The sequence below is a fragment of the Podarcis filfolensis genome, assembly GCF_964270895.1.
Source record: "Podarcis filfolensis genome assembly, chromosome: 6".
Lineage (NCBI taxonomy): Eukaryota > Metazoa > Chordata > Lepidosauria > Squamata > Lacertidae > Podarcis > Podarcis filfolensis.
Genome location: NC_139609.1, coordinates 48,781,689 through 48,807,484, shown reverse-complemented (window position 1 = coordinate 48,807,484; position 25,796 = coordinate 48,781,689). Strand labels below are relative to the sequence as shown.

At 41.1% G+C, this 25,796-nt stretch overlaps 1 protein-coding gene across 3 annotated transcripts in view; it reads left to right on the top strand.

Moving 5' to 3' along the window:
- ZSWIM5 (zinc finger SWIM-type containing 5) overlaps nucleotides 1–25,796 on the top strand; it is a 121,502-nt gene that overhangs the window by 38,781 nt on the left and 56,925 nt on the right. Inside the window, exon 1 of one of the 3 annotated variants that reach the window (XM_083619819.1) lies at nucleotides 3,811–3,859. The exons of 1 other annotated variant lie outside the window; for it this stretch is intronic. In XM_083619819.1, coding sequence (XP_083475945.1) covers nucleotides 3,826–3,859 — 34 coding nt within the window. In that variant the 5' untranslated portion in view covers nucleotides 3,811–3,825. Of the gene's footprint in view, nucleotides 1–3,810; nucleotides 3,860–7,570; nucleotides 7,618–25,796 lie in introns of those variants that run through there. One more of the 3 variants, XM_083619818.1, reaches the window with a different exon arrangement.

The following is a 25,796-nucleotide window of genomic DNA, read 5'->3' as shown; positions in this document are numbered from 1 at the left end:
ATGATGTAGTAAAACCGTTCCTGGGCTGTGTATGTAGTGGTCATGTATTTAGTAGATATATTTAAAAGAATAAACTAGCAGTATCTCTCCCCTCTCCCTTCCCCTGAAGTTACAACTTAAAACCTTGTTTTCATTTTTATGCTGCCTTTTATAAAAACAATCTCAAGGTGCTTCATCATAAAAAAGATAAAAACACAATAACTATAGCAGTGATGCAGTCAGGACAAACTCAACATGCTGGCATTAATGGCCAAGATTTAACAAGTGCCAACAACCAAGAGTTGTAGATCAGGAAGGCTTGGAAGTCGACTGATGTTTGCACAAATCTTTGGGAGAGCCAGACTTTAACCTTTTAGTTGGATTTCTTGCACAGAGACAGAATCTACATTTGTCTTTGTAAGAGTGGCCCTCTGCAAACCATGTGATATGAAATTTTGTAAGGAAAACGGAGACTGGAACAATCATAGAAGGAACTTTCTCTTTGATGTATGGGGCTCTGAAAGATTACTAGGCTTTGCCTTCTGATTTCTGGATTTTCTAGAATAAACTGCACCTTTCAGCCAACATACTGGGTAAAAAAAAGCTGTATTTTTTAAAGTAAGCTGCTTGCTAGCGCATAAGTAAATTCCTATATAATCAATACACCTCACAGACTATACTTAACCCCATCATCTGTATCCCTTTTATATCACAGTTCTGTTAAGCAAATGTGCAGTTTCTTCTAAACTAATGCTTATGGCTATCACTTTATAACTTTTTGCTAGCACGATTATGCTTGGGAAATGCATCGATCATTGCTTGTGCTGCTTTACCCTCTTGCTGTTCTTGGGTATAAAAGGCTTATTCTTGGTCTTTTTCTTGTCTGGATTCTGGCAATTTGTTGAGCCTTGCTGACCCCAATAGCCTGCACCTTGCCTTCTCTCCAACCCAAGCAAAGATGCAGTGATTTGCTTAATTTTTGGGTTGTGCTGTTATTTCGCAAATTGGTCAGCCTATAAGCAAAGATGATAATAAAAGCATTATTGTCAACTTGGTCTGTTCTGTTGCTAGCATAATAATGCCATTTGTGATTTTGCTTTGCTGTATGAGTAACAATATGGGTCTGGGTGTTGGCTTTTCTTGCTGCAACTTTAAAAATTTGAATATTTTAAAATAATGCTAAAAAGTAGTTTTTTGTGGCATTTGACTGTTTACTTTCCACTCTCATTTTATACCCGGAGTTTTATGTTCTGGTGACTTTGCATCAAAGTGAATAACAGCTGGAGGCCCATTTTGACCAGGTGTTTGTGGGGTGGAGGGTAGATCCCAAAAGAAGATAAAAATACCGTTGGCTGGACACCTTAATAAAACTTAGAAAACCAGGGTGACTGTTTAATATTTAATCAGAGAAAGGTGTTCATAGTCTGGTACTGAGCAAGCCTATTGGCTTAAGTGGGAGCGTGATACTTTGTGCAACTGAAGGTTTTTTGAGATTTCCAGGGCCCCTAAAAGCATATTATTTTACATTTTGAATTTTAAAATTCTGTTAAACTTACAGTGTAAAAATGGAAAAGTGCAGGGTAAGCTAGCAAACTTACAATATCCAACTCCCGTAGATGGTGACACGATGTGTAAATGTACCTACTTATAGTTGAGCTCAGTTATTAGATATGTTTTCAGTAAATTATAATAATGTGTAGATTTGTAATAAAACCTCAAAGAAGCTGACAAAAAAAATAAAAAAAATCAATAAAAGACAATAAAAGACAGGTATTTAAAAAAAACAAAAAAATCAACAACAAACAGATTGAAACACATGTAACTTCTTATGTCTGAATAGGCCTGCCTAAACAAAAATATTTTAGTAGGTGCTGGAAAGAGTACAGTGAACATGCCTGCCTGATGTCAATAGCCAGGGAGTTCCAAAGTTTAGGGGCTGCTCAAAGACTGATTTCTTAAAACTGCAGGACGAGTATTATGTGGCACCTCTACCAGTGCCAGTTCTGCAGATTTAAGTGATTGAATGGGTAAAAATGGGATAAGGTGATCCCTAAGGGCTTTATATATACTAACAGTAACTCCTTGAACTTGGACAGGCAGCAAATTGGCAGCCAGTGCAGAGCTCTGAGTGGAAGTATCATGTGCTGACAAGGCCTCACTGCTGGCAGAAGCCATTCTGCAGTAATCGGAACTGCTTCTGCTTCTGCTTCTGCTTCTGCTTCTGCATCAAGTGTACATTAATCCAACCTAGGCAATGTACATGGAGACCTAGGTATGTGCTTCCACTGAAGACATGATCACCAACTTGCTCAGCAGCCATCCAGTACTGGCTGCTGAGTACAGTAGTGGGTTTGGACCAGGAGGAGCAGGGTTTAAATCCCCACTCAGCCTTGAAACTCACTGGGTGACCTTGGGCCAGTCACCATCTCTTAGCCTCCCCTACTTCACAGGGTTGTTGTGAGGATGAAATGGGGAGGAAAACCACATAAACCACCTTGAGCTCCCTGGAAGATAAAGGTGGTATTTAAATGTAAGAAATAAGAAATAAATAGAGATTGATATAGATGTAGATTTTTCACGTAATCTGCAAAGGCCCTAACAATAATAATATTTTCTGCAATTTAGTAAGAGAAAAAGACAGGACAATCTAAACTGACCACTTTATATAGAGTCACTTTGCCTATGGAACAACCATGTTCATTTTTGTTCCTGATAGTAAAACCACCTCGGCCCCTGCGGCCAGGGATCAGACAGGGCTCTGCTGTGTCCCTGATCCAATTTTAAAGGTTGTTGTGATTTAAGTTTGGCATGGCCCTGGAAGCTTAGCTTAATTTTTAAAGCGCCCAATGTGAATAATTCCCCTTTGAATACAGATAGAAAGAAGGGATATTGATTTAAAGCTTTAAAGCGGGTGGTTATGGATTTAAAGAAAGGAAAGAAAGGCAGGGGGAGCTTTAATGTTGGAAGAGCTGGCAGCCTAAGTATTTGTCTTTTGCAAAGAGGTTTTTTGCTGAGCACTGTGTAAGGGTGAGGGAAATTGCAATTGTGTTTGAAGTCTGGTTGGCTGGCAGCTGGAAGCCAGCTGTGGGGGCACTCCCTGAATTGTGGTTTTCCCATTCACATAGAAATGTTTGATATAAACTCACAGGCCTCCATGTAAGTGAAGTTAAGTGAATTATGTTGGCTTCCTGCAGGGAGACTATAGAGTTGCTCCAGCTTTCTGAACCCTTCTTGTTAGCCTAATCCAAAGAGTCTGAATGAAATGAAGCATAGGAGGAAGGGAGTGGGAGAAATTAGATTTGTTTTCAGGCCTGTCCTGGCTGCACCTTTGTGCTCGAAGTGGTATTAGTGGAAAAGGCATTAGAGCAGCAGGCTTAGTTCAGGGCAACTGGAAGGACAGTTCAGAGGTTAGTAAAGTCCTGCCCAGTAGCTTGCGGGAAAGCTGCAGCATTTTTCAGCGTAGGAGTTGGTCTGTCAGCAAACTGGTGAGATGACTCTGTAACCCCAGCTTTCTGAATTACAGAGATGCTTGTATTAACCCCTTGTTTTGGTAAAGCTGTGGTCATATATACTTGATGCGAAAAGAAGAGGCAGCACCTTTGCAGTACATTCTGTTGCAAGAAATAAATCCTATTGAATTCAGTGGAGCTTACTCCTGGATTAGGATTGCTGCCCTGGATATTATGTCTTCCCTTGTAAATCTTCCAGACTGATTCCATCGCACAGCAAATTTTGAGGGGGAAATAAGTCCATGTTCATTCCTACTTCTGGATCAATGGCCATGATCCAATGAACTGTGAAAAGATGTTTGATGATCTCAAGGGGTTTTACAGCTGAATTCTATGAATGCCTACTGAAAAGAAAGGCTTACCCCTCCTTGGTAAGTACGCATAGGATTGCACCTTTGCCTTATTTTGTGAAACAGCAGTTCCCCAGCTGTATGCTACATTGCAGACTGACAACAATAATTCTGAAACATTGTGACAAGGCGAAGAAGCTGTTTTTAAAAAGCCAAATTCTACTAGGGTAACAGAAGAGGTTTGTTTCAGCCTAGGTAAAAGTCTCTGCCATTGTTGCTGAATACTGCAGTGATCATTGTGGAACGCTGAAGATAATGTTTTGCAGTATACATAATTTTAAACATACATAAAAGCTATCAAACACATTGGATTTTCAGTCCTGTTTTGAGATTTCTTTTTACTACTAGTTTATGGATTACAATACTGTAAGTCCTTATACTGTTTCCTGCTTTGGTTGCAATACTGTGTTGTCATTTTTTTGTAGCAGTAACTGAACACTGTGGCCATCCTGTAAAAAAAACCATTCTTCTACTTGGACCTTTTTGAGAAGGTACATCCCTTTCCTGTCATTCAGATTTTGCAAATTGCCTGTTTCAGATTGTCAATTTTGCGATTTAAAACAAAAGTTTGATGGTTTTGAGGACTAGGAGCTTCTCATCTCGATAGGTCTAATGCCAGAGCCGGTTTTCATACAGAGTTCCCACTTGGCCTCGAGGAAGAGCCATAGCTCAGTGGTACAGCATTTGCTTTGCATGCAGAAGGGCTCAGGTTTATCCCTGATATTTCCAGATAGAACCATAGATTTAAAGAGTTTGAAGGGATCCTGAGAGTCATCTAGTTCAACCCCCTACAATTAAGGCATAAGACTTGGAAAGTCTTATTTCTGAATGAAAAAGAGCTATTTCTCGTCAGTGTAAACCAGCTTTCCCCAAACTGGTACCCTCTAGATGTTTTGGACTATAGCTCCCATCATCAAACCATGATGGCTTACTGTTTCAATAGCTTAATGTTGAGCCAGCTGGGCAGGAACTGCAATATCCTCTTCTACTTCTTGGTATGATGGGGAAATGCTTGTTGCTTCTATCACCCAGTGGTGGAAAAGTACTTAGCCTCCCCCTTCTGAGTGATGAGGTTCTATTCTTTATTTGCTACTCGAGTAAATAGTGAATAGAGCTTCCCATTTTACAGCAAAATGCTTAAATAAACTTCCTTTGTATGAAATGAATGCTAGATAAAGCTTCCCATTAGTTTAAGCCAGAGATTTTCAACCTTTTTGGGTCCACGGCTCCCTTGACCAACTACATTCTTTCCATGGCACCCCTGTGGGGCTCAGGAGCCCAGTTATGTCACCCCTTGCCTTCAACAAACAGCTGTACAAACCTTTGGGAGACAGAGACGGGAGAGGGCCTCAGAGGAGGGAGAGAAGGAAAGAGGGACAGAAGAGGCCAGTGTTGCCCATGGCACCCGTCATGACCATCATCCAATGCACCCCAGGATGCTGTGGCACAATTGTTGAAAACCACTGGTTTAAGCCTTAAAATTTAAGGAAATTAGTCAGCAAGAACGAGGAAAACATTGTCACAGGATAGCACATCATTAATAAAACAATATTTACTGCTGGGAAAACTATTCCGGGGGTTGCCAGCAAGGTGCCCAGGGTTGTATATGTGCCCACAGAAGCCTTCCCTGGTGCACACGAGGCCACCTCTCCTTCAATTAAAGTAGACTTGAAGAAAGCATTCTGTTGTAACCCGTAGAATAGGCTGCAGGGAGGGGAGAGAGAGAGAGAGGCCCACAACACTTTGTTCCGTTTGCTAATCAGCTCATGAGCCCAAAAAAGTTGGTGGTCTGTTCTTTAATCTCTTATCATACATTTGTTTAAATGATGACACCATGTGTATATTATGCCCATGGGGTTGGAAAATAAGGCCAGGAAGACCCTCATACAAATAACAGCAGCAGCATGGCTCACACTTAATAAGATTAACAAAATCTATTTCCCTGCTGGACTGAATTAGGGTACCATATGCTTAAATATATCTAATTGCCCAACCTGATGCATATGTGATGGATGTATAGAAAACATATTCTAAGCCTGCTGTCACTTCTAAAATGCATCAATAGTGTGGTTTTCCAAAAGCGAACATCTCACATTTTTTAATTTTTTTTAATATGAAGTTGGAAACTAAGAGTTAGAAATGGCAAATCTCTCATTCCTCTCCTAAAATTTTGTGCTGACATATTACCTTAAAACACCAGAGTTAACATCCCTGCAGTGTTGGAGTAACCTAATGCTTTTGACACAGCACTCTGTATGCTTCTTCCTAACACTTATTTGCTGGTGCAGCAAGTTCTAGGATTCCGCTTAAGACAACTTTTCTGTTATAGAGCCTTATGAGTTCTGGACCATGCTGAGTGAAATCTGAGTTCAGGCAAAATCCGCCTGTCTTGAGATTTCCTGCCTTCATTTTAAAAGAATTTGCAGACTATATTAGACATAACCTCAGGCCACCTATCCCATTTGTTCCGAACAAGGAAAGTACAGGCTGAGGAAGATTGAGAAAAGAAAAGGTTTTCAGCCAGGGTAAACAGTAGTCCTGTTCTGTATTTCCCCGCTCCCCAATTCTGCACAATGCCGTCTCTTTCAATGAGTCTTTTTGTTGTTATAGTCATTAGTGTTGAAAACCACTCTCTTAGACTGCAATCCTACATTCAGTTTCTTGGGCTTAAGTGACGTTGAACTCAATGGACTGGCTTTTGAGCAGACATGTGTAGGATTCATTTATACTTCAAGTGAGGTCAAGTTGTGTGGACACACTGATGTGAATGCTGTATTGGCTCCACCAGTGTGTCTGTGCTTCACTGCCAATCTGCTTTTCACCTCACCATCCAGGTAAACTATAGTACAGCTGGGGTGGGGTGGCAGCTCTGCCCCACCACACTGGCTGCTACTGAAAACAGTTCCTGAAAAACAAAGGTTGCAATTTGTTTTAATTTGCATAAGTACATAATTGTGAAGGTTTTTAGTTCTGCTTACATACACGTGCATGAAGCCTATAGCAAAGGAATTGTTAATTTCAAATCAGTATGTCAAATTCAGCTCCTTTATGCCTTCTTAGGGTTATCAGGTCACAGTGGTGCAGCAACAGTGGTAGCCGTAACTAACAAAACTTGCCCTTTTGAGGCAAAGGAAGGGAATATTTGTCTAAATTCTAGTTCAAACGGCCTCATGACCCATTGCCTCCTTGTCTCTCAGCCCTTAGCCTTCCAGCCTTCTCGGTTTGCCCATCTTGTGCAAATAGAGTTCAGCCTGCTACTAGGTCCAATGTGAAATTTGGCCTCTGCCCAGTGCCTCTATTTTTTCAGCTCCATTTGTCTAGTACCCAAACTTTCCCCAGATTCCTTCTTTTAGCCCATTGTGTATTTTGTCTCCCTTTCTTGAGCTACTCTGCCTCTTCCCAATACTTCCTAAAAGTCTCTTCGAACATACAGCTTCTAATATTATGTTGTTTCTCTCCTTCCCTTTCTTTCTTGCCTCTGTCTTCCATGCAAATTTCACAGCATTGCTCTCAGACCAATTGCAATGTTCACACCATCATAGCCAATCAGTGTCCAAGGCTTTGCTGCTGAAAGCACAATACAACATATGGGTAGGGTGGGGAGTCACACACACATAAAATTTCCTAAGATCCAAAAACCATTGGGTTAAAAGAATTGAGGCACGTACATAGTGAGCTTGCTTACAACATGTGCCATGCAACCATTCTGTCGCTTAATCTTTCAGTCCCAGTCCTCTTCCTCTGCATGTTGAAAGTAATACTGAAACTTGAAGACAGCAGTGAGTATCTAGCTGCCTGCTGCTTTCTTGTTATGCTTCAATTTGGGTGGGCAAGTGTGGGATGGCACAGAAAGGTTGATAGGTGGAGAATGTGGAGAGGGAGAGGACAAGTAGACTCTCCACATCCTGAATTGAATTTTTGTGGTTTTTACAGAGTACCCCACACTTTAATAATAGAACCACTTGTGTGTGTCTCTGTGATGTACAGAGAGCAAGTTCATAAGGCCACACTTGGTTGTATATTAGTAGTTCATACTTTTCGGTCTATTTGAAAGTAACATTAATTATTAACCTGGAATAAGTGACTTCAAATTATGCTGTACATGATCAGGAGGTACAGCTTTCTGATTAGTGCTTTACCATGAGTGCCTTATACAAGGGCTAGCCAACCTGGTGCCCCCCAGATGTTTTGGACTACAACTCACATCAGCCCCAGCCCTGGTCAAGGATGATGGGAATTGTGGTCCACAATATATGGAGGGCATCACATTGGCTAGCTGTTTCTTACTAGTTAACCTCAGTTATAGCACCTGACCAACAGTCTCCATCGGAAAATCTTAGGCTTTAAGAGAAGAAAGAAAGACTTGGTCCTATTTTGTTCTGTGTTTCTGGTCAGTGACTTGGGGTTGGCTTTCCTTCTGAATCCATGTTAACAGGGCAAAATATAATGCTTGATGGTATTTGGAGTTTGAATGTTTGTTAATGAGGGTGAGACTTACAGTGGTACCTTGGTTCTCAAACTTAATCCATTCCAGAAGTCCATTCCAAACCCAAAGTGTTCCAAAACCAAGGCGTGTTTTCCCATAGAAAGTAATGCAAAATGGATTAATCTGCTACAGACTTTTAAAAACAACCCCTAAAAGAGCAATTTAACATGAATTTTACTATCTAGCGAGACCATTGATCCATAAAATGAAAGCAATAAACAATGTACTGCAGTCACAAAATCGATCAATCAATTAATCAATCAATCAATCAGTAGCTGAACTGGGTTCCACACAGTCACAAAAACAAAACAAAAAGAGTAGCAAAAACAAAAACGCATAATAAATAGAAAAACCAGACAGACCTCCGCGTAACACTCAAAATGGAAGTGTGACACTCAAAACGGAGCATGTTCGACTTCCAAAAAAAGTTCGCAAACCGGAACACTTACTTCTGGGTTTGCAGTATTTGGGTTCCAAGTTGTTTGAGTACCAAGGCATTTGATGTAACAAACATCCACAAATCATTGTTATCTTGTGTTATAGATAAAATGTTGGGAGCTGATTACAACCATTGGAATGCTAATAGGGAAGAAACTTTATGGAGCAAGACTAGAATAAGTATCTCCTCCCTCTGTCCCACTCCTACCCCACTTTGACAACATTCGGATTGGGAACAGGCACCTAATACTTGTTCAGTGGTTTCATATTGCCCTCTGTATCTACTTGAGGCAGACAGATCTGGAGATGTGGAAAATTAATCAGAAAATCCCAATAACCTATAAATCATCTGAGTGTGATTAATGGTTCTAGGAAGTGAAAGGTGGTGAGATGGTAGCTTGGGTTGTCTTGCAAGGCTAGCAGTTTTTCCATGAGAGCAATTAGTTTCAGACATTGATCCAATAGATTATGTAAGCCAAAAAATTGATGCTTGCTTGCATTATAAGGTTTTTACCACTGTACTAAATTAGGTTTGCAGGCAGAGTGGTGCTGAAAGGCAGTAGATTACATATGCAACCAATTTTCTCCTGGAGATGCAACAGAGGGGAGAGGCCATGAGAGGAAGCCAAGATTTATCAGTAGGCCTATCATAGGTTAGAAGTATTAGTGCTGTGGGCCCTTGCCTTCTGATTTCTTACATCAATAACTGGAAAGTGCCTCTGCTGAGTAATGCAGATTTGTAGCCATCTATGTGTATAAAAGATATTGCAAAAGTCTTAACTGGCATAGAAATATTTTTGGAATCTTTTAGAGGTTTTTTGCACTAATTGCATATGGAAGTTTATATGACATCTGTAACTTACATTTAAATTCACAAGTTCTCCTTTTCCTCCTGTGGTCAGCGACCAAGTTGTCAGCTGCCATCATGGGAGAGGCCAACACCTGGAAACATTTTGTAAGTGGTTTGTGAAAAACTCTTATTTGTATAGCTTCACCACTGACCATGTATGGCATTTTTGAAGCATTAGTTTTCTTTAAAGGGTTTTTAATTCTGGCTCCTAAGCATGAAAATGAACTTTTGTAAAACCTAAGATCAGAGGGCAAGGGGAGAGATGCAGGCAGGATCCCCCATATTTTGTGGTTGGAATTTAAGGAGAATTGGGAGCGGGGATTGGAATCTTCTTTGCACAACTCTAGGTGAAACTAATTGAATCAAATATACAGGCAATTCCCCACTTACATGGGGGTTACATTCTGGCACACATAAGTGAAAATCGGGTAAGTGGAGAGCACCCTCTTAACACCCTTTAAATGCCCTCTCTGCAGCTTTCTCTCCAATCCAGATAAAAAAAGACCATGGCAAAAATATCCACAACTGAAGTTGAAGCTTTGGGGCCAGCCGGAGGCTGGAGGACGCAAAGAAAAGTGGCTGCTGCACCACAGCGCACATCAGCTGTTAGGTGGGGAGGCTGACCAGCCTAAACAAAACACCTCTGCACCTCCAGTCTCTTCTCTGCCCTCAGTGAAGTCCTCTTTGGGCTCCGGGAGGGTCTTCATGTGAGCCACAAGGATTCTCCATCTCTCGCCCTCTCATTTCCTGGTACAAATTAAATTATTTAATTATACCCCATAAGCTTCTGAAGGAAGGAAACATTGATTCTAATGGAAGGAAAGTATACTGAGAGCGTGTGCTGCAGATTGCTTACACTTAGGTACTCCTAAGTCCTGTTTGTAGATCTGCTCCTACCCCTTAGACAGGGCTTTGTAATGATGTGCTAACCTCCTTGTTGTAACAATAACGCCTCCTGTGGGGAGGAATTCTCAAAGGGATTTAGTTCTCTTCTATTTAGCAGAAAGTACATCCTCAAATCGCTCTAAGGGCCACTTAAAGGTTTTTATCAGTTCAAGAGCTGCTTTTACCCTATTGAACATGGAAAAGCATTTTTGTTGCCATTTGAGCATAATGGTGCTTTTCTTAAAATAAATAAATAAATACATCTTTAACTTTCATTTTCTGTCTGTAGCACGCAGGCTCCCTCTCAACATCTCTGTTCATGCTTCCTCCTTTTTCCCCATTGCTCATCTTCTCTTCTCTCTGCACCTCCATCTTTGTTTCCCCACTTTTGTTTCCCCACCAACAGGTGTCTCCACATGGATGCTTGAAGGTGGGGTGTGCAGCAAGGTGTTTCAGGACAGAGCTATTTATGGCATACAACCTTCCCTGTGGCCCTTAAGCTACCCTGCTGTCTTCAAGTGCAGTAGAGGATGCCACCCCATCACCAGTGGTGAAGTAAAGTTCAGTTGCCAATCCAGGAGGCTTTTGTGCATGAAACTGGGAAGGCATCATCCTGTCCCTTCGCCATAGGCTGGTCAGCATCAGTTTCCCCTTTGTAAAATGGAGGATAGCTATGATTAATCACTCAGGAGCTATTGAGAAGGTGGCTAGAATAAATATTGTTAAACCCTTCACCAATTAAGCCTTACTTTCTGTTTATTAATGATAACCAGTGGTGGTTATTGACACAGATTAAAATATTTGTGCCAAGGTATCCTATACTCTGCACCAAGAAAAGCTGAAATCTGCAGTCTGTAATTTATAAACAGATTTATACATTGTGGATATATTAGCTTATTTTGCACAATTTATTCTGTTTCTGCCCGTCACAAAAGGGGAGGACATTGGAGCTTTATACCCTGAATATTGGAAATGGTGCTCAGTCTCTGCTCTTAACTGCTGAGATCCCATCAGACCTTGCCCAGGTGCTTTCAGGTCTATCTTTTTTACAACCACAAAGGGCTAGAAACTTGCAGGAAAACAAGCTTAGATTCTCAGCCTGTTGAGTTTTGGGCCTAATACCATGCATGGGATTTTGTAATACACAAAGCCCATGTATTAATCAGTCTTCCTGCAGCAAAAGGATGGAAATGAAAACTATTTGTGCATAGTTAGAAGAGACTATTTGTGACCATTAGGTCAGTTTGCAACCACACCATTCTAAAAGGCACAGGATGACATTGCAGTTGAAAGAATGTCCAGCTAATTACTGGGTTCTTTTCAGAGACGATGAGCTTTGCTTTTGTATAGCTGTTGGTGTTCCTTATCCACCTTTCCCTGGCCAAAAATGCCTCGCTGAACACAAGACCAGTCACTGAACAGAATGCACTTAGTTTGTGCATAGAAATTGCTCCGAGAGGTATTTAAATCAGAGCATGTTTCTATGCAGCTACGAAGTGGCTTGCTGTATATAAAACATATGGATTCAGAATTCTGCTATTGAGCTGCAGTCTATATAATGCTTCATCCCAGTGACAGTTAAATTAAGCCTCGAAGTCCTTGTAGGCTTTCTCTTCTCTGTCTTAACTCTCATCAGCAGAATCCCTCCCCGCCCCCAGAGGTTTTGAAATGGATGAAAAGGAGGTGGGACATCACAGGATACAAAGGACTCTATTTTATGGAGTTTGGGGAATAGACAAAGTAACACATACCTGATGGGACGAGAGTGCAGGGGTGGGGAGACACCCACCTGCACCACATTTCTCATTCAACTTTTTCCTATGTGTCTAATAACCAAGTCTCAACTATTATATGTAAGCAATTGCCTGTTTATTAGCAGTCCCTTTGGCATACCTATTAAAGATGCATGTATGGACCTTGTTCTTATGGTGGCACACTGTGCTGCCTTTTTGAAATGGAATTTCATTCAAAATGCAGTCATCTGCAATGCACTTAGTGTTGAAGAACACTCGATGAGACCAGGAGCCACTTCACATACCGCAAAATTCTTCAACAGAAGTCAGTTTCTGTAGGAAATTGTGCAAATCCAACATGTCTGTAATTAGGTACGACGAGCCTACATGTGTGCAAATCTCTGCATAGACAAATGGTGATCTGCACAAATTTATGCCTGGAAAGTGAATTCCATGCAGAAGCTTTTTAGCGTGTGAACTCTTCTTTAGTCTGAATAAGAAGATAGACACTTCTTCCTCACTAAGCACCTGAGTCTTCATTTGTGTCAGGAGCTACAGCCACATCCATTAGTCTGGGTAGAAAAAATGTGTGTGTGTGTTTTATCTTAACAGCAACATTTTTGGTTCTAATAGAATTCTGAATAGTTTTTGAAACTATAAGACCAGTGGTAACAGTTGGCCCTGGAGAATATTAACCACTCTCAATTTTACCTGTGGTCTGCCATCTGTCCAGATTTTAATTTGCTCTGAACTAATTTTAAGATGTATTTTAATTAATTGATTGCCTGTTTTTATGTTCTTATGTTCTTTGTATACTGTGTTAGTTTTATGATGTTAGCCGCCCTGAGCCCGGCTCCAGCCGGGGAGGGAGGGGTACAAATAAAATTTTTGTTGTTGTTAAATGTGAAGGAAAACATTGACATGAGAGGGTATAATATGGGGTGCACTTATAAGGGTACAAGGTGATAGGAACAAGGAAATTTGAAAGAAAAGTCAAGGCAAGCACCCGTGCAGAGCATGGATTCCCTGTACCCTGCCTCATAAGAAGAGCCATACTGAATCAGATCACAGGCTCGTCTGGTCCAGTAGGGTTCAGTCAGAGGCCTATAGGAAGCCCCAAGAAGGATATGACCTCAACAGCACATTGTCACTCGTGATCCATAGAAACTCCTGTCAAACACCACCTTTGGTTTCAGAACCTTTTGCAGATAACCACATTCAAACCTTTCTCTGCCAAGATAATGACAGGAATCTTCTTTGCTTATCCATAATAGCAGATGGTTCCTTTAACAAAGTATATCACCTTGCTTTTGAATTGTCCCCAGTGGTTCAGTGCTTTTGCTTCTTCTAGCCATGTTTTGTCAGAAGACTGTGATGTAAAATTGTTTCAGAGCTTTGACTCCTGCCTGCAGAGATTGGGCACCAGCTGGGAGAAGCATTACTGAAACGCTCCACAACTACAGCTCTTAACAGCATACCCCCTGCTGTGTTTACTCAGAAGTAAGTGTCAATATGCTCATTGATGCTTACTTAGGTATGTGTAGATTTGTCATCTGAGGCAGCAATCCTGCATACACTAAATCCAAGGTACACAATGGGACTTGAGTAAGCATGTACAGCAGGGGTGGCCAATGTGGTGCTTCTAGATGTTGTGGATTGCAACTCCCATCAACCCCAGCCAGTAGTCAGGGATGATGGGAGTTGTGACCCACAACATCTGGAGGGCACTACATTGGTTATCCCCAATGTACAGGATTACTCTGTCGGCCTCCTTTTTCTTGTAAGATAATATTTGGTTCATTGGCAGTGTGATAACTCCTTTAAAAATGGATGTTTAAGACTGGTTATCCCAGAGGAAAAGAAATATGTACTCTATATTCCTTCTGTTTAGGTGTACTTTCTTTATCTGATTGGTATATGTGGAGTCTCTGAATGCGGTAGTTAACTCTGCATCCCCTCCCATATGCTTTCCCATTACAGTTCTATCCACCTCTTGCGATGCCAACACTATAACCCAATCCTTCCTTCTTGCCTGACATTGCACTATAATCTGTATCACAGATTTTAGAAAGTACCAAGGCAATGTCAACATGGTAAATGAGTGGAGTCAGACAAAAACATTATTCTTCACCCAGGCCTTTGCTGTTTAAACAATCTATGGTCTTTAAAATGTGCCGTGGGTTTTTTGTTTTGTTTTGTTTTACTGTAAACCACCCTGTGATCTTTGGACGAAGGGTGGCTTCCAACATATATAAAAACGATAAAAAATTAAACATTAAAAAACTTCCCTATACAGGGCTGCCTTGAGATGGCTCTGGGGTCAGATAACTCCATATGCTCCAACATTTCTCTTGTGAAAATAGGGACGTCCTAAGGGAAACGGGACATTCTGAGATCAAATCAGAAACTGGGATGGGTTTTGTAAATCCGGGACTGTCCATGGAAAATAGGGACAGTTGGAGGGTCTGCACTGATCGTGGAGTGCTCTCACTAGGGCTGCATTATTGCTGCCTATCTTACTCATATTCAGGCACCAGGCCAAATGTTTTCTATATTCTCAGGTAATTTATATGATTGTGGTTTCTGTTCTATGGACTTCATGTTACTTCTGAGTATTTGTTTTACTGTTTATTATTTCACTTTTGTTTGTGTATGCTCTGAGAATTGGCTTAAAAGCAAGATTGTAAATTTAGAAAACCTGGAACATGTAAGAGAACACACCTTACCATTGCATCTTCCCCCACCAACATCCAATGCTTCTTATAACACTGCACTCCATGGAAATGCAAACAACTGCCCATGGAGAACAGAGTGATCTTTTCCTCCATGGACAGTTTTGCAGCATGACTCACCCATGCTCACTTTTGCCTGCTGATGGGCTCCAGTCAGCTGTGCAGTGGAGGGCACAGTCATGGGGAGATTCGGAGATTGCCCTTGGTGTTGAGAGTGAGTTGCAACTTGAATAGTTTTTCATATTTAGCATTCTGATTTGGAACCCTTATTCCTGACTCTTTTAAATACATATTTTTTTGTTGTACTGTTTGGGATTGCCATCCTACTGAACATGGCACAATACCTAGATTTTAGTTCTGTAGGCAGGACCTCATTCATATATTAATTCATTAATTTCTATATCACCCTTCCTCGTAGCCTCACGGCAGTTATGCATGTACAATTTTATTAAAACTATAAAACACAATATAACAAATTAAGATTGGTGCTGAACTCCATACCAAGGCAACAGCAGAAACCAATCCACTATTACAGATAGTCAGCACATAATAAAGAAGGGAAAATTGTACTCTCTGATTTCCGTGTTCTCAGTGGCATTTGTTGAACCCCAACTTCTGCCTGTGTTCAGGCCATAGTAAGCAATAGCATGCAGAGAATCACTATGTAATAGGTTTCAATTCAATCCCCTTTTTTATATTCTGATTTCTCTTCAGATCGTATAAATCTTTCGCAATAGGTTTCTTGGCTCATCATTTCACCTCAGCAAACACTTCCAACAACATGTCTTGGAAAGAGACAGAGTTTCTTACCTGGTACTGATAAAATATTGCCCCTTTTCTTGCTCTCCTAAGCGGTTAACTTAATGAATGCAAAGTCATTCTCCATTCTGGCAATGCCCGTAGCTCTTTTCAGCATCTTCTCCCACATTTTTTCTCTGTAGGTGGTAGTGGTGGTGGTTGTTCATTTTCCTTCCACTATCCCATTTGGTATGTTTAATTAAAAAAATCACTTAGAAATTTGTAGGTCATTGTTAAAGTAACTGCTGTTGGTTGAAGGCCATGTAATGGTACTACATGGCTGCATTTTGCTGACAAATTATTCTCTTTGGCTTTGAAAAGAAGGGGAAGCAACTGAGAGTTTTAATAAAATTTTAAATTTCCATCCATTATGAAAGATCCACACGTAACCAGGTGAATACAACTCCCCCGCGCCGCCATGTTCCTTATGTTTCTGTGCATTATGCAAATACCATTCTGTTATTTGCTCTGCTACTAATAATGGTGCTTATTAGTTAGCCCCAAGGGCATATGATGTAGCCACATTACAAATGCTAAACAGGTTGGGGTCTTGTCAGTGCCTGAATGGGAGACTGCTTAGGAACCAGATGTACACTGTCATAAGTTCCGTGATGGATGGAAGGTAGCATATCAATATACTAAAATAAATATACTAAATCAATATAATAAAATTTCCAGATTACACCTCCCAGCAGTTTCATATAGGTGTTAAGGAGCACTGGGGACAAAATAGGACCCTGTGGGACCACATAGCACAAATGGTGTAAAGCAGGAGTTTTCCACTATTATTCTCTAGTAGTGGTGGAATCACTGTTGTACAGTACCCCCAATCCCCAACTTATCAAATCACTCTAGGAAAATTCATTAGTATTGAAAGAGGTGTTGAGGATGTGCAAGTGCAGTGGTGGGCCTTGGGGTCTCAAATTTCGGTGGCACCCTATGCAAAACCAAAATTCTGTCCGCCTGCTTCTTGTACTCCATTCTAAAGCATAGTTGTGGCATCTCCTGTGGTGCCCTCGAGGCTCGTCGGTCAGTGTGACTGAACCGGTCACATTTCCCTAAATCTACCTCTGGCAATTGTCATGAGACTGGGTGGTCAGCCTCTCCCCTGCAGATGTCCTTTCTGCATCCTGGAGTTGCAATAACTGACAATGATCCCAAGGACACTGACCAATTGGTAGTCTAAATATCTCCCTCTGACCTACAGTATGTCAGCTATGGTATTGTGTGCACGGGGTCCAACATTATTGACAGATTATGAATTTAGAATCACAGAGAGGAAAGAGTTGAATCCCATCTCCCACAAAACCACAGTCTTGACCAGAGTCAGGGAGACCTGCAGCTGCTTTTAAGCTTACATAAAACAGCAATAGGAAATCTGGTCACAGATCTCCCAGTGTCACATCTGGTTGCACCCTGAGTGCCAAAAAGTAGAGCCAGTTTTGTTTGCTGTATGTTATATTTTTCACTAAGCACTATTTGGCCTCATTTGCATTAGATCTCCCCAAGGCCTGCGGACCTCATCCTGTGTATCTCATCTATAGCATGTTTTTATGTGCTACTCTGAAGCCAACTGTGTGCCATGAGAGATGCAGCATTAGAATGTATTGATGTGGTCTGTTGTAGGAAACTAGAAATCTCGGCTTTGAAACTTTCAGAGAGGAAATGGGTGTCTTTGTTCTAATGCCGGAGGGGCTTTAGAAGTATGAAAATCCACAAGGCCACTCCCTTCATTACCCTGTGAATTATTGGACTCAGATTGTTAATGTCTTTGTCATGTGAAGTATATGATTATTTTTTACAGTTAACGTTTAACAGAGCTGAAGACCTTAAAGGAAATGGCAAGAGAGCTTCCAGACTTGCAGAGCTTAGTTCCAATAAAATTTATGAAGTGACTTTGCACCAAGGAGATTCTTTCCGCCTCTCCCGATAGGCTAGAAGTACAAAAGCTTTTAATAAATCAGAGGCAGATTGGTCCAGCATCCAAAATTGGTCCCAGATTCACTTAAAATGGTGCACTCTCCAAGTCATTTTGGTGTCACTTGTATTTGCTAGCTGTACAAGCATGCCACAAGAGACCTGTGTGTGTGTGTGTGAGAGAGAGAGAGAGAGAGAGAGAGATTCTGAACTAATTAACCACAGCCACCCACTGCCACACAATATTCAGCCACATGTTTACCAATCTGGGGATTATTATAGCTGTAGTTCATATTTGCATGAAGAGAAAGGACCTGCTTTATGTTAGTTGTGCATGGGTGCACTCACAGTACCAAGAGTGGCACTGACACCAGGTTGTCTCACATCAAATGGTGCCTGAACCAGCTGAAATCCACTGATTGATTCCATGATGTGCAGCTAACCAATATTAGGGTTGCCATATTTCAGGACGCCGATTTCCCCCCGATGTCAATTCCGCCTTTGAGATCCCAGTAATGTCCAGGAAAATCCAGCTGTATGGCAGCCTTAACCAAAATACTGTGGTGGGGGTTGCAGTCTCATACAATCAGCACTGAGGATAAGTGAGCTGCTCCCTAGTGTTGTGACTGTGTCAAGAGAAGTGTCAGTACTGTACTATATTACCTCATATTGCATCAGATATATCCTGTCTGGGATGGTTCATCTTACAGCAGTAGTGGCAAACTCGCAATTGTTGATACAGACTAAAAGGGATGTGTATTTCTTAACCGTTTGTCATCTTGCTGCATCAGAGCTGTTGTGATGGATCAAGTGGTGTGTGAGGAGCCATGCAGTGCTTGGTTAGACTCTGGAAGCAGCAGAACCTTATTGTGAAAATCAGTTAGTTTTTTAAACAGGACTAACAATGCTTTCACTCACCTGCCCCACTCAGTGTTGTGCACTTTGTTGTTCTCATGGATTCTAGTGCAAGCTATCTTGTTATTCTGTTTATAAAGGTGGCCTGCATTGCAGGAATTTAGGTTGCTTGGCTTCCACATAACAAGTGCTGTTTTGTTTGCTGGAGCATTCCAACTTGGTACGCAGAACAAAGCTAGAACATCTAATGGAGAGGTATTAAGAGGTTACATCCTCCTCAAAGGGTGATCTCTCTAGTGGCATAAAGACAGTAATTTCTTTGCTCTTGAATGCTCAGGTTGCAAAGCCAGCTACCCCGTTCCCCCTAAATTATGTGCTGTAATTCTGGGATTTGGCTGAATGCCTTGGTCTGGCTCTCCTTCTGAAATGCCTCTCCTTGCTGAAGCCATGGGGATAGTTGAAAAGTGCCTCTGGAATGCAAGCCAGCATTCCTGCAGGGCAGCCTCTGCTGAGGCAATCCAGAGGGTTCATTGTATGAGGCACGTGGCAGGCACTTGTGGGTGAAAGGGGGGGAGGATGTTGGTGGGTAGTTCAAATGGGAACATAGATCCTCATGAGTTTGAACTTGACATCTGTATTAGGCAAAGGCGCAAAGCTCTTGACTGACCAGTTCAACCTCTCAGATAAAGAGTTCAAAAATATGAGTAGCTTAGAGAATGTAAGACAAAACCTGCCAAATGTGCAACATCCTGTTCGTGCCTTTAAACCATGACTCCAAATGAGCAATTTAATTAGCTGGAATTCTGCCTTCCCCTTTTCTGCTTGCCAGCCCACAATACAGAGAAGCTTCTACAATATTTGCATTGCACATCTAGCAGCCAAGTGCGGGTAAAAGTACTGTGCAACAGCACAGGATTCAATTATTTTATCTGTGTTTCATTGACAGTTTTATTATATACATTGCTTAGACAACTTTCTGATTAAGCAGGCTACAAATGTTCCCTTAAAGAAAGAATGTAATGCAAGTTGAACAGCAACTTGAAAACCATTCAGTAAAATGCTCACCAAATGGAACAAATTTCCATTATATCAGAACTGTATAGTGTGACTTTAGCATGGTAGCTCTGTTACTTACAGCAAATATGTTGGACAAGTGGAGTCGTGTCTATAACAACAGGCCTTCACTATTACGGAGAAAAGGCACAGCTAAATACTGGAGACTCTCAATTTAAGCTTTTGAGGTTTTTCCAAGAGCAAACAAGGAATAATATGTGTGCATTAGAATGGATCACATATTGGACCTTATTTATGAGTGATATGTTGCTGTAAATACAGTCTAAAATCCTCAAGTCTAATTCTGCAAGGGGGCCATTGAATAACAAAGTACAGTGGTACCTCGGGTTAAATACTTAATTCGTTCCAGAGGTCCATTCTTAACCTGAAACTGTTCTTAACCTGAAGCACCACTTTAGCTAATGGGACCTCCTGCTGCTGCCGCGCCGCCGGAGCACAATTTCTGTTCTTATCCTGAAGCAAAGTTCTTAACCCGAGGTACTATTTCTGGGTTAGCGGAGTCGGTAACCTGAAGCGTATGTAACCTGAAGCGTATGTAACCCGAGGTACCACTGTATTAGTTTTTCCCTCTCCAAAACCAGGGTCCTGAACACTATGGGTGATATCCAACGTTAGTCATACATGGAACAGACCCTTTGAAATCATTAGATTAAGCCCACTAATTTCAATGGGTCTACTCCGAGTATGACTAATGCTGGATATCATCATATACAGTGGTACCTCAGGTTACATACACTTCAGGTTACATACGCTTCAGTTTACAGACTCCGCTAACCCAGAAATAGTGCTTCAGGTTAAGAACTTTGCTTCAGGCTGAGAACAGAAATCGTGCTGCAGTGGCGCGGCAGCAGCAGGAGGCCCTATTAGCTAAAGTGGTGCTTCAGATAAGAACAGTTTCAGGTTAAGTACGGACCTCCGGAACAAATTAAGTACTTAACCCGAGGTACCACTGTATATGTATTAGGTAGCCAGTATTTTTAATGGGTTTATGGAAATGTGAAATCAGTTAATGGGCTTTGCTTTTGGGGTAATATGCTTTTTGAACTGTGCCATGATAGAAAATGAATGAATAGCTTTTAAGAGTGGGCACTGTGGAATATCCATTATTGGAATCTTTTGCTAGGACTACAATAATATAGTGATGAAAAATAACTGACCATTCATTCATTCATTCATTCAGACATTGTTATAATGCTTTGCGCATAAGGCAGGGTACAGAAGTTTACAAAACAGAATTAAAAACCGTGTACAATTGAAATGTAGCTATTAATGGGCAGAGCAAACCAACCCCGCTTTGTGCCACATTGGGGACTTTGGATTGGTAGAGGTCCCTTCTACCCAGTCCTGCTGGCCTCCATCAGCTTCCTGTTGGTCCATCTCTTTAGCTTTGTGCCCTGGGTTGTCAGCATCTACTAGAGATCTGGCTTCTCATGTATAGCACATAGAGCATATGCTAGGTCCACTGTGCACTCATGCAGTCTTTCTCTCTTTCTCTCTCTTACACCTCCTCCCCGTGGTTCCAGCACACCCCTTAAAAAGCATTTGACAAGGTGAACTTGCAGTCCCTTCCTATCATGTTTGTCATGGATTTTTGGATCACACCTTACTTGGAATTCTAAATCTTGTTGAATTTGCCTGCAATATGTCAGTCTCTCTCAGGGTTAGAAATTTGTTCAGAGCATTAGACTTTATTTAGAAAGTAGGCTTCAGCTTTTCTCCTTGAGCTGTTGGAAATTGTATTTCTGGAACTGTAAACCAGACTTGTTTTGTCCAGCTCTTGACGCTTCTGCAGGCATGTGCAAACTCAACCATGAAATGGCAAGGAAAATGGCTCTGTGTTTAAGCCTGAAACAAATCCATTACTTCAGGGCTAGAGTTGCTTCAGAAACAAAGCAGTTATTAATCCAAACAGATGGCTTTTCCAACACAATTTAAACCCTTTGCTCAACAGTGCAAAGTAAATATCGAGTTGTCCCTGTAATTCCACGGGGCAGGAAAGATGTTCATAGACATTGCACGGATTTATGCCTCTGGAAAAACTACTGGAAAATGTGATGTGCATGGTCAGCATAGCTAGAATGAGAAAGGGAGTAAATGTAATTTTAGAACTTCGCATTTACTGTGGTTTGAGTATGTGTATGCACTGCTGATACCTAGAAAGCAATGGCATAGGCTGTTGTTGTTTAGTCGTTTAGTCGTGTCCGACTCTTCGTGACCCCATGGACCAATGGCATACGCTACTTCTGGTAAAATGTTTTGATCTTTCTTTTCCAGAATCGTTTTTTAAAAAAATGCTTAGTTATTTTTAACAATTGACAAGAAAGAAAACAATAATAACATCTATATAGGCAGAGCATATTCTCAAAGATGTCACAATTACAATAGATACAAAAAGCAGAACATGAACTTACAGTATCCCAAATCTATTTAGCATGTAATAATTGAGATCGTAGAGGGAAAATTAAAAAAACCCTAAATTCCTTTAAATATCTTCATTCCCACCACAAATAAAAGGAATTTCCTCTTTCTGCACAACCTTTCCAGCATTCGTCAGAGATCATAGGGTTTATTCTATGGAGTTTTAATAGTGCTAAATACCTTCTATGCAGAAATATGAATGTTGCTTCTTGAAATCTTACTAACATTGTCCTTTTAGGTGCCTTGTTCCACATCACATTCCATGGTTCATGTTTTTTTCCAGCACCTTCCTGAAATTTACTTTCTGGATTCCTTTTCCCAACTCCATAGTGACTGAATTCTACCATGGCATTGGCCTACCTGGATGTAGATAATCTGACTTCAGTGACCCATGCTCTGGTAACCTATTTGCTTTACTGCATCTTATTCTGTGTAGCTTTGAAGAGGGTATAGAATCTTCACTCCATGCAGAATATAATGGTGAGAGCTTTAACTAGCACTGGGCATTGTCAACACAGCATGACAGTCCTTTCTTTCTTGCACTGGTGTTCAATTCATTTCCAGGACCAATTTGAAGTGTAGGTTTAAGGCCCTATAAGGTTAGAGACCTCGGTACCGGAAGCAAGATCTCTTTCTATATATTCCTGTTTATGCCCTCAGATAAGCAGCATAGGCCCTTCTTAGAGTGCCCTATGAATCTGAAATATGGAAAGCAGCTACAAAGACACAGGAGCTGTTCTGCAGTGGCCCCCTGGCACCAGAATGCTCTCCCTAGAGAGTCTAACCTAGTAACATTTTTCTCAGCAGCAACAAACTTTTCAAAAATTCCCCAATACCTTTTAACATCTAATGTTGTTTAATACTCTTTTAAAATGTATTATCTTTCAAAATTTATATATGTTAAAGAGTGACATTAATATTCTTAGTTTCCACTTTTGATAGTGGTTGGTTTATCTTTTAGTCCTGAGGAGGTTGTTTTAGCTCTTCGTAGTTGATTATGTGACATAAAATGGGATTTTTATGTTTACTTCATAGGCATGTTTGGTTTTCATCTGGTTTTCAGTGTTGGGTTGTTGGGGGGGTTTTGGGCAGTGAGGTAAGGTTGGTAATTTTTACTGTGCCAGCTCCCAGATGGTGTAGCAGAAGGGCTCATGTCAGCCCTGTTCTGGGAAACAGTCTGACCTGAGATCCTGTAGATCCATAGCTGGCCAACTCCTCCCCACCCCCATAATGCCCCAGGACCCTCTGTATGCTTTCGGCAGGTGCAGAGCTCAGTGGAGGAACTCCTCTACCAAATTTTGACCTCCTCAGGCAGCACTGCTCGGTGGATTAGATTATGCTCTAATGCATAGAAACACATGCATATATACATTTTATGTAACACTGGATATCTGAAAAGCAAGTTCAGTTTCCGGTGGTATTTTATTATCACTTCAGACCAAAAAAAAGAAAATCTCCCTCCTCGCTTTACAACCCTCCTTTCCCTTCTGATCGTTGCTTCCCACCCCCTGAGGATTTGTATTATGGATTTCATGCAGGACAAGTACCACTTTTCTTCATTCTACATCTGCATCTTTTCTCCTTATAGCAATAGTCACCCTGATGATGGTATCATTATAGATGTTTGCACTGCACCAAAAACAAATGAAGGTGGCTGCAGCATAGTTGTGTATGGAATAGTAATGTTTCCTAGCACAGTTTTAATCAGGAGTTTGAATTTTAGTGAGGCAGCCTGCATAATACCTCCGCCTTAAGACTGGTGACAGATAGACTTCCATAGTTTGGATGCGTTGAGTCATCTTCCATTTATAATATGAAATTGTGCATTCTGCCGCATAAAACTTTACAAATCAAGGTGGTTTTTTAATCTATTTTTATTAAAGATTTTCTTGGTTTACAAAAGTATGTGCGATGTCTCTCTTTTTTTTCAAGTAACATTTTTTACAGATCAGTTTCATTTGTTGAGACATTAGGAAGAAAAGGGGGGAAGATGTGGAGAGGGGAAAGGTGAGTGTGGGTGGGGTGGGGTGACGATGTTTCTATTTTACTTAATATATGTGGGGTTTTGTGTCAGCGTCGCTTGTGCAGGTTCTTTGCTATGTTCCTTTGATGGTGAGAGGGGTTGGGGTTGGCGTAGGGTGTGGTTGTTTGTTTGTGATTGGCTGTGGTGATCTTTTTTTTCATGTGTGAGTGGGGTGGGTGGGTGTTTTGGATCAGGTTAGCCATATTGATTTGTAGGCTGTTGGTGGATTTTTGTCACTGTCTTGTTGGGCTGTGTATGTGATAAAGGGGAGCCATACCAGGGTGAAGGCGTCTTCTTCTATTTGTCCCTGTGTCAGTTTCAGTTTATTGGTTAATTTTTCTAGTAAGGCTGTTTCCCATACTATTTGGTACCATTGGCCCATGCTTACTCCTGACAGGTCTCTCCAGTATCTGGTTATGATGTTTCTGGCTGCTGATAGTAGGTGGGTTATGAGTTCTTTGTGGTGTAAATGGGCATTATTGTCTTGGAAGGTGTTTAGTTGGGCCAATTCTGGGGTGATTTCTAATACTTGCTGACCAGAAAGGATCCTCCTACTGAGAGTGTATCATACAACATCATCTTTCCTTTTTTACTTTTGGATAAGGATTGAACAGTATAACATTGCTAATTCATTGTGTGTTAAAGTAGAATTAATGACTATCTCCTGTCTTGAAAGTTGACCAGTTTCTTTAAGAAAAGAACTAGCCATAGTGTGTCAGATCATGCTGCAGTCTGAATTACTTCAGTCTGGAGCAATTTTTCCCCATGACTCATACAACAGAATGGCCACTCTACACAGAACTGTGTATTGAATTGGGAAGAAAGGCACACTTCTACCATTCTGACTGTAAGCACAAAAGAGTGATTTAAATGTGTTAAGAGGCAACTTGGGTTCTTTCTAATCCTGAACATGCATCCTTTCAGCTGTCTCAGATTGCTGTTTTGTATTGTATGAATACATTCTGAGCAGAGAGAAATGTGAATTTAAATCAAGAGCAGACATGATTGCCCCATGACAATGGATGTTTGTGTACCTAAAGAGAAGATGCTGGAGGTCTGGTTAAACCTCATCAGGACACAATGTCATGAGGATTCAGCCCAGGAGCATACGTGGCACTACTGAATGTTGTCACTTGAGCCACACAAAAGTGTGTACAAAAGTACTTAATTCGTTCCGGAGGTCCGTTCTTAACCTGAAACTGTTCTTAACCTGAAACACCACTTTAGCTAACGGGGCCTCTTGCTGCTGCTGCGCCTCCGGAGCACGATTTCTGTTCTCATCCTGAAGCAAAGTTCTTAACCCGAGGTACTATTTCTGGGTTAGCGGAGTCTGTAACCTGAAGCATCTGTAACCTGAAGTATCTGTAACCTGAAACGTATGTAACCTGAGGTGCCACTGTAATCACGACGACTCTGTCCATACATGAGATCGGAGAGGATGAAGGATTCCCTGGTGTGTGTGTGTGTGTGTGTGTGTGTGTGTGTGTGTGTATGTGTGTGTGTTTTAAGGTAAGCTTGTATCTTGACAACTCTCCTTTCATAAATTACATTTCCTCCCTGTGCCAAGCCTTTAAAATCCTTTGCCTAGGGAGGCTCACCTTGTTTCTTGATGGCCTTCTGCTGCAGTGTAAAGACCTTTATTTTGATTTTTAAGGAAGCTAGTTAAATGTCACATCCACAGCATACATTTAAAGTACATGGCTACTCACTGCAAACTGTAGCTTACCCATCCCATTGCTACAATTTCCA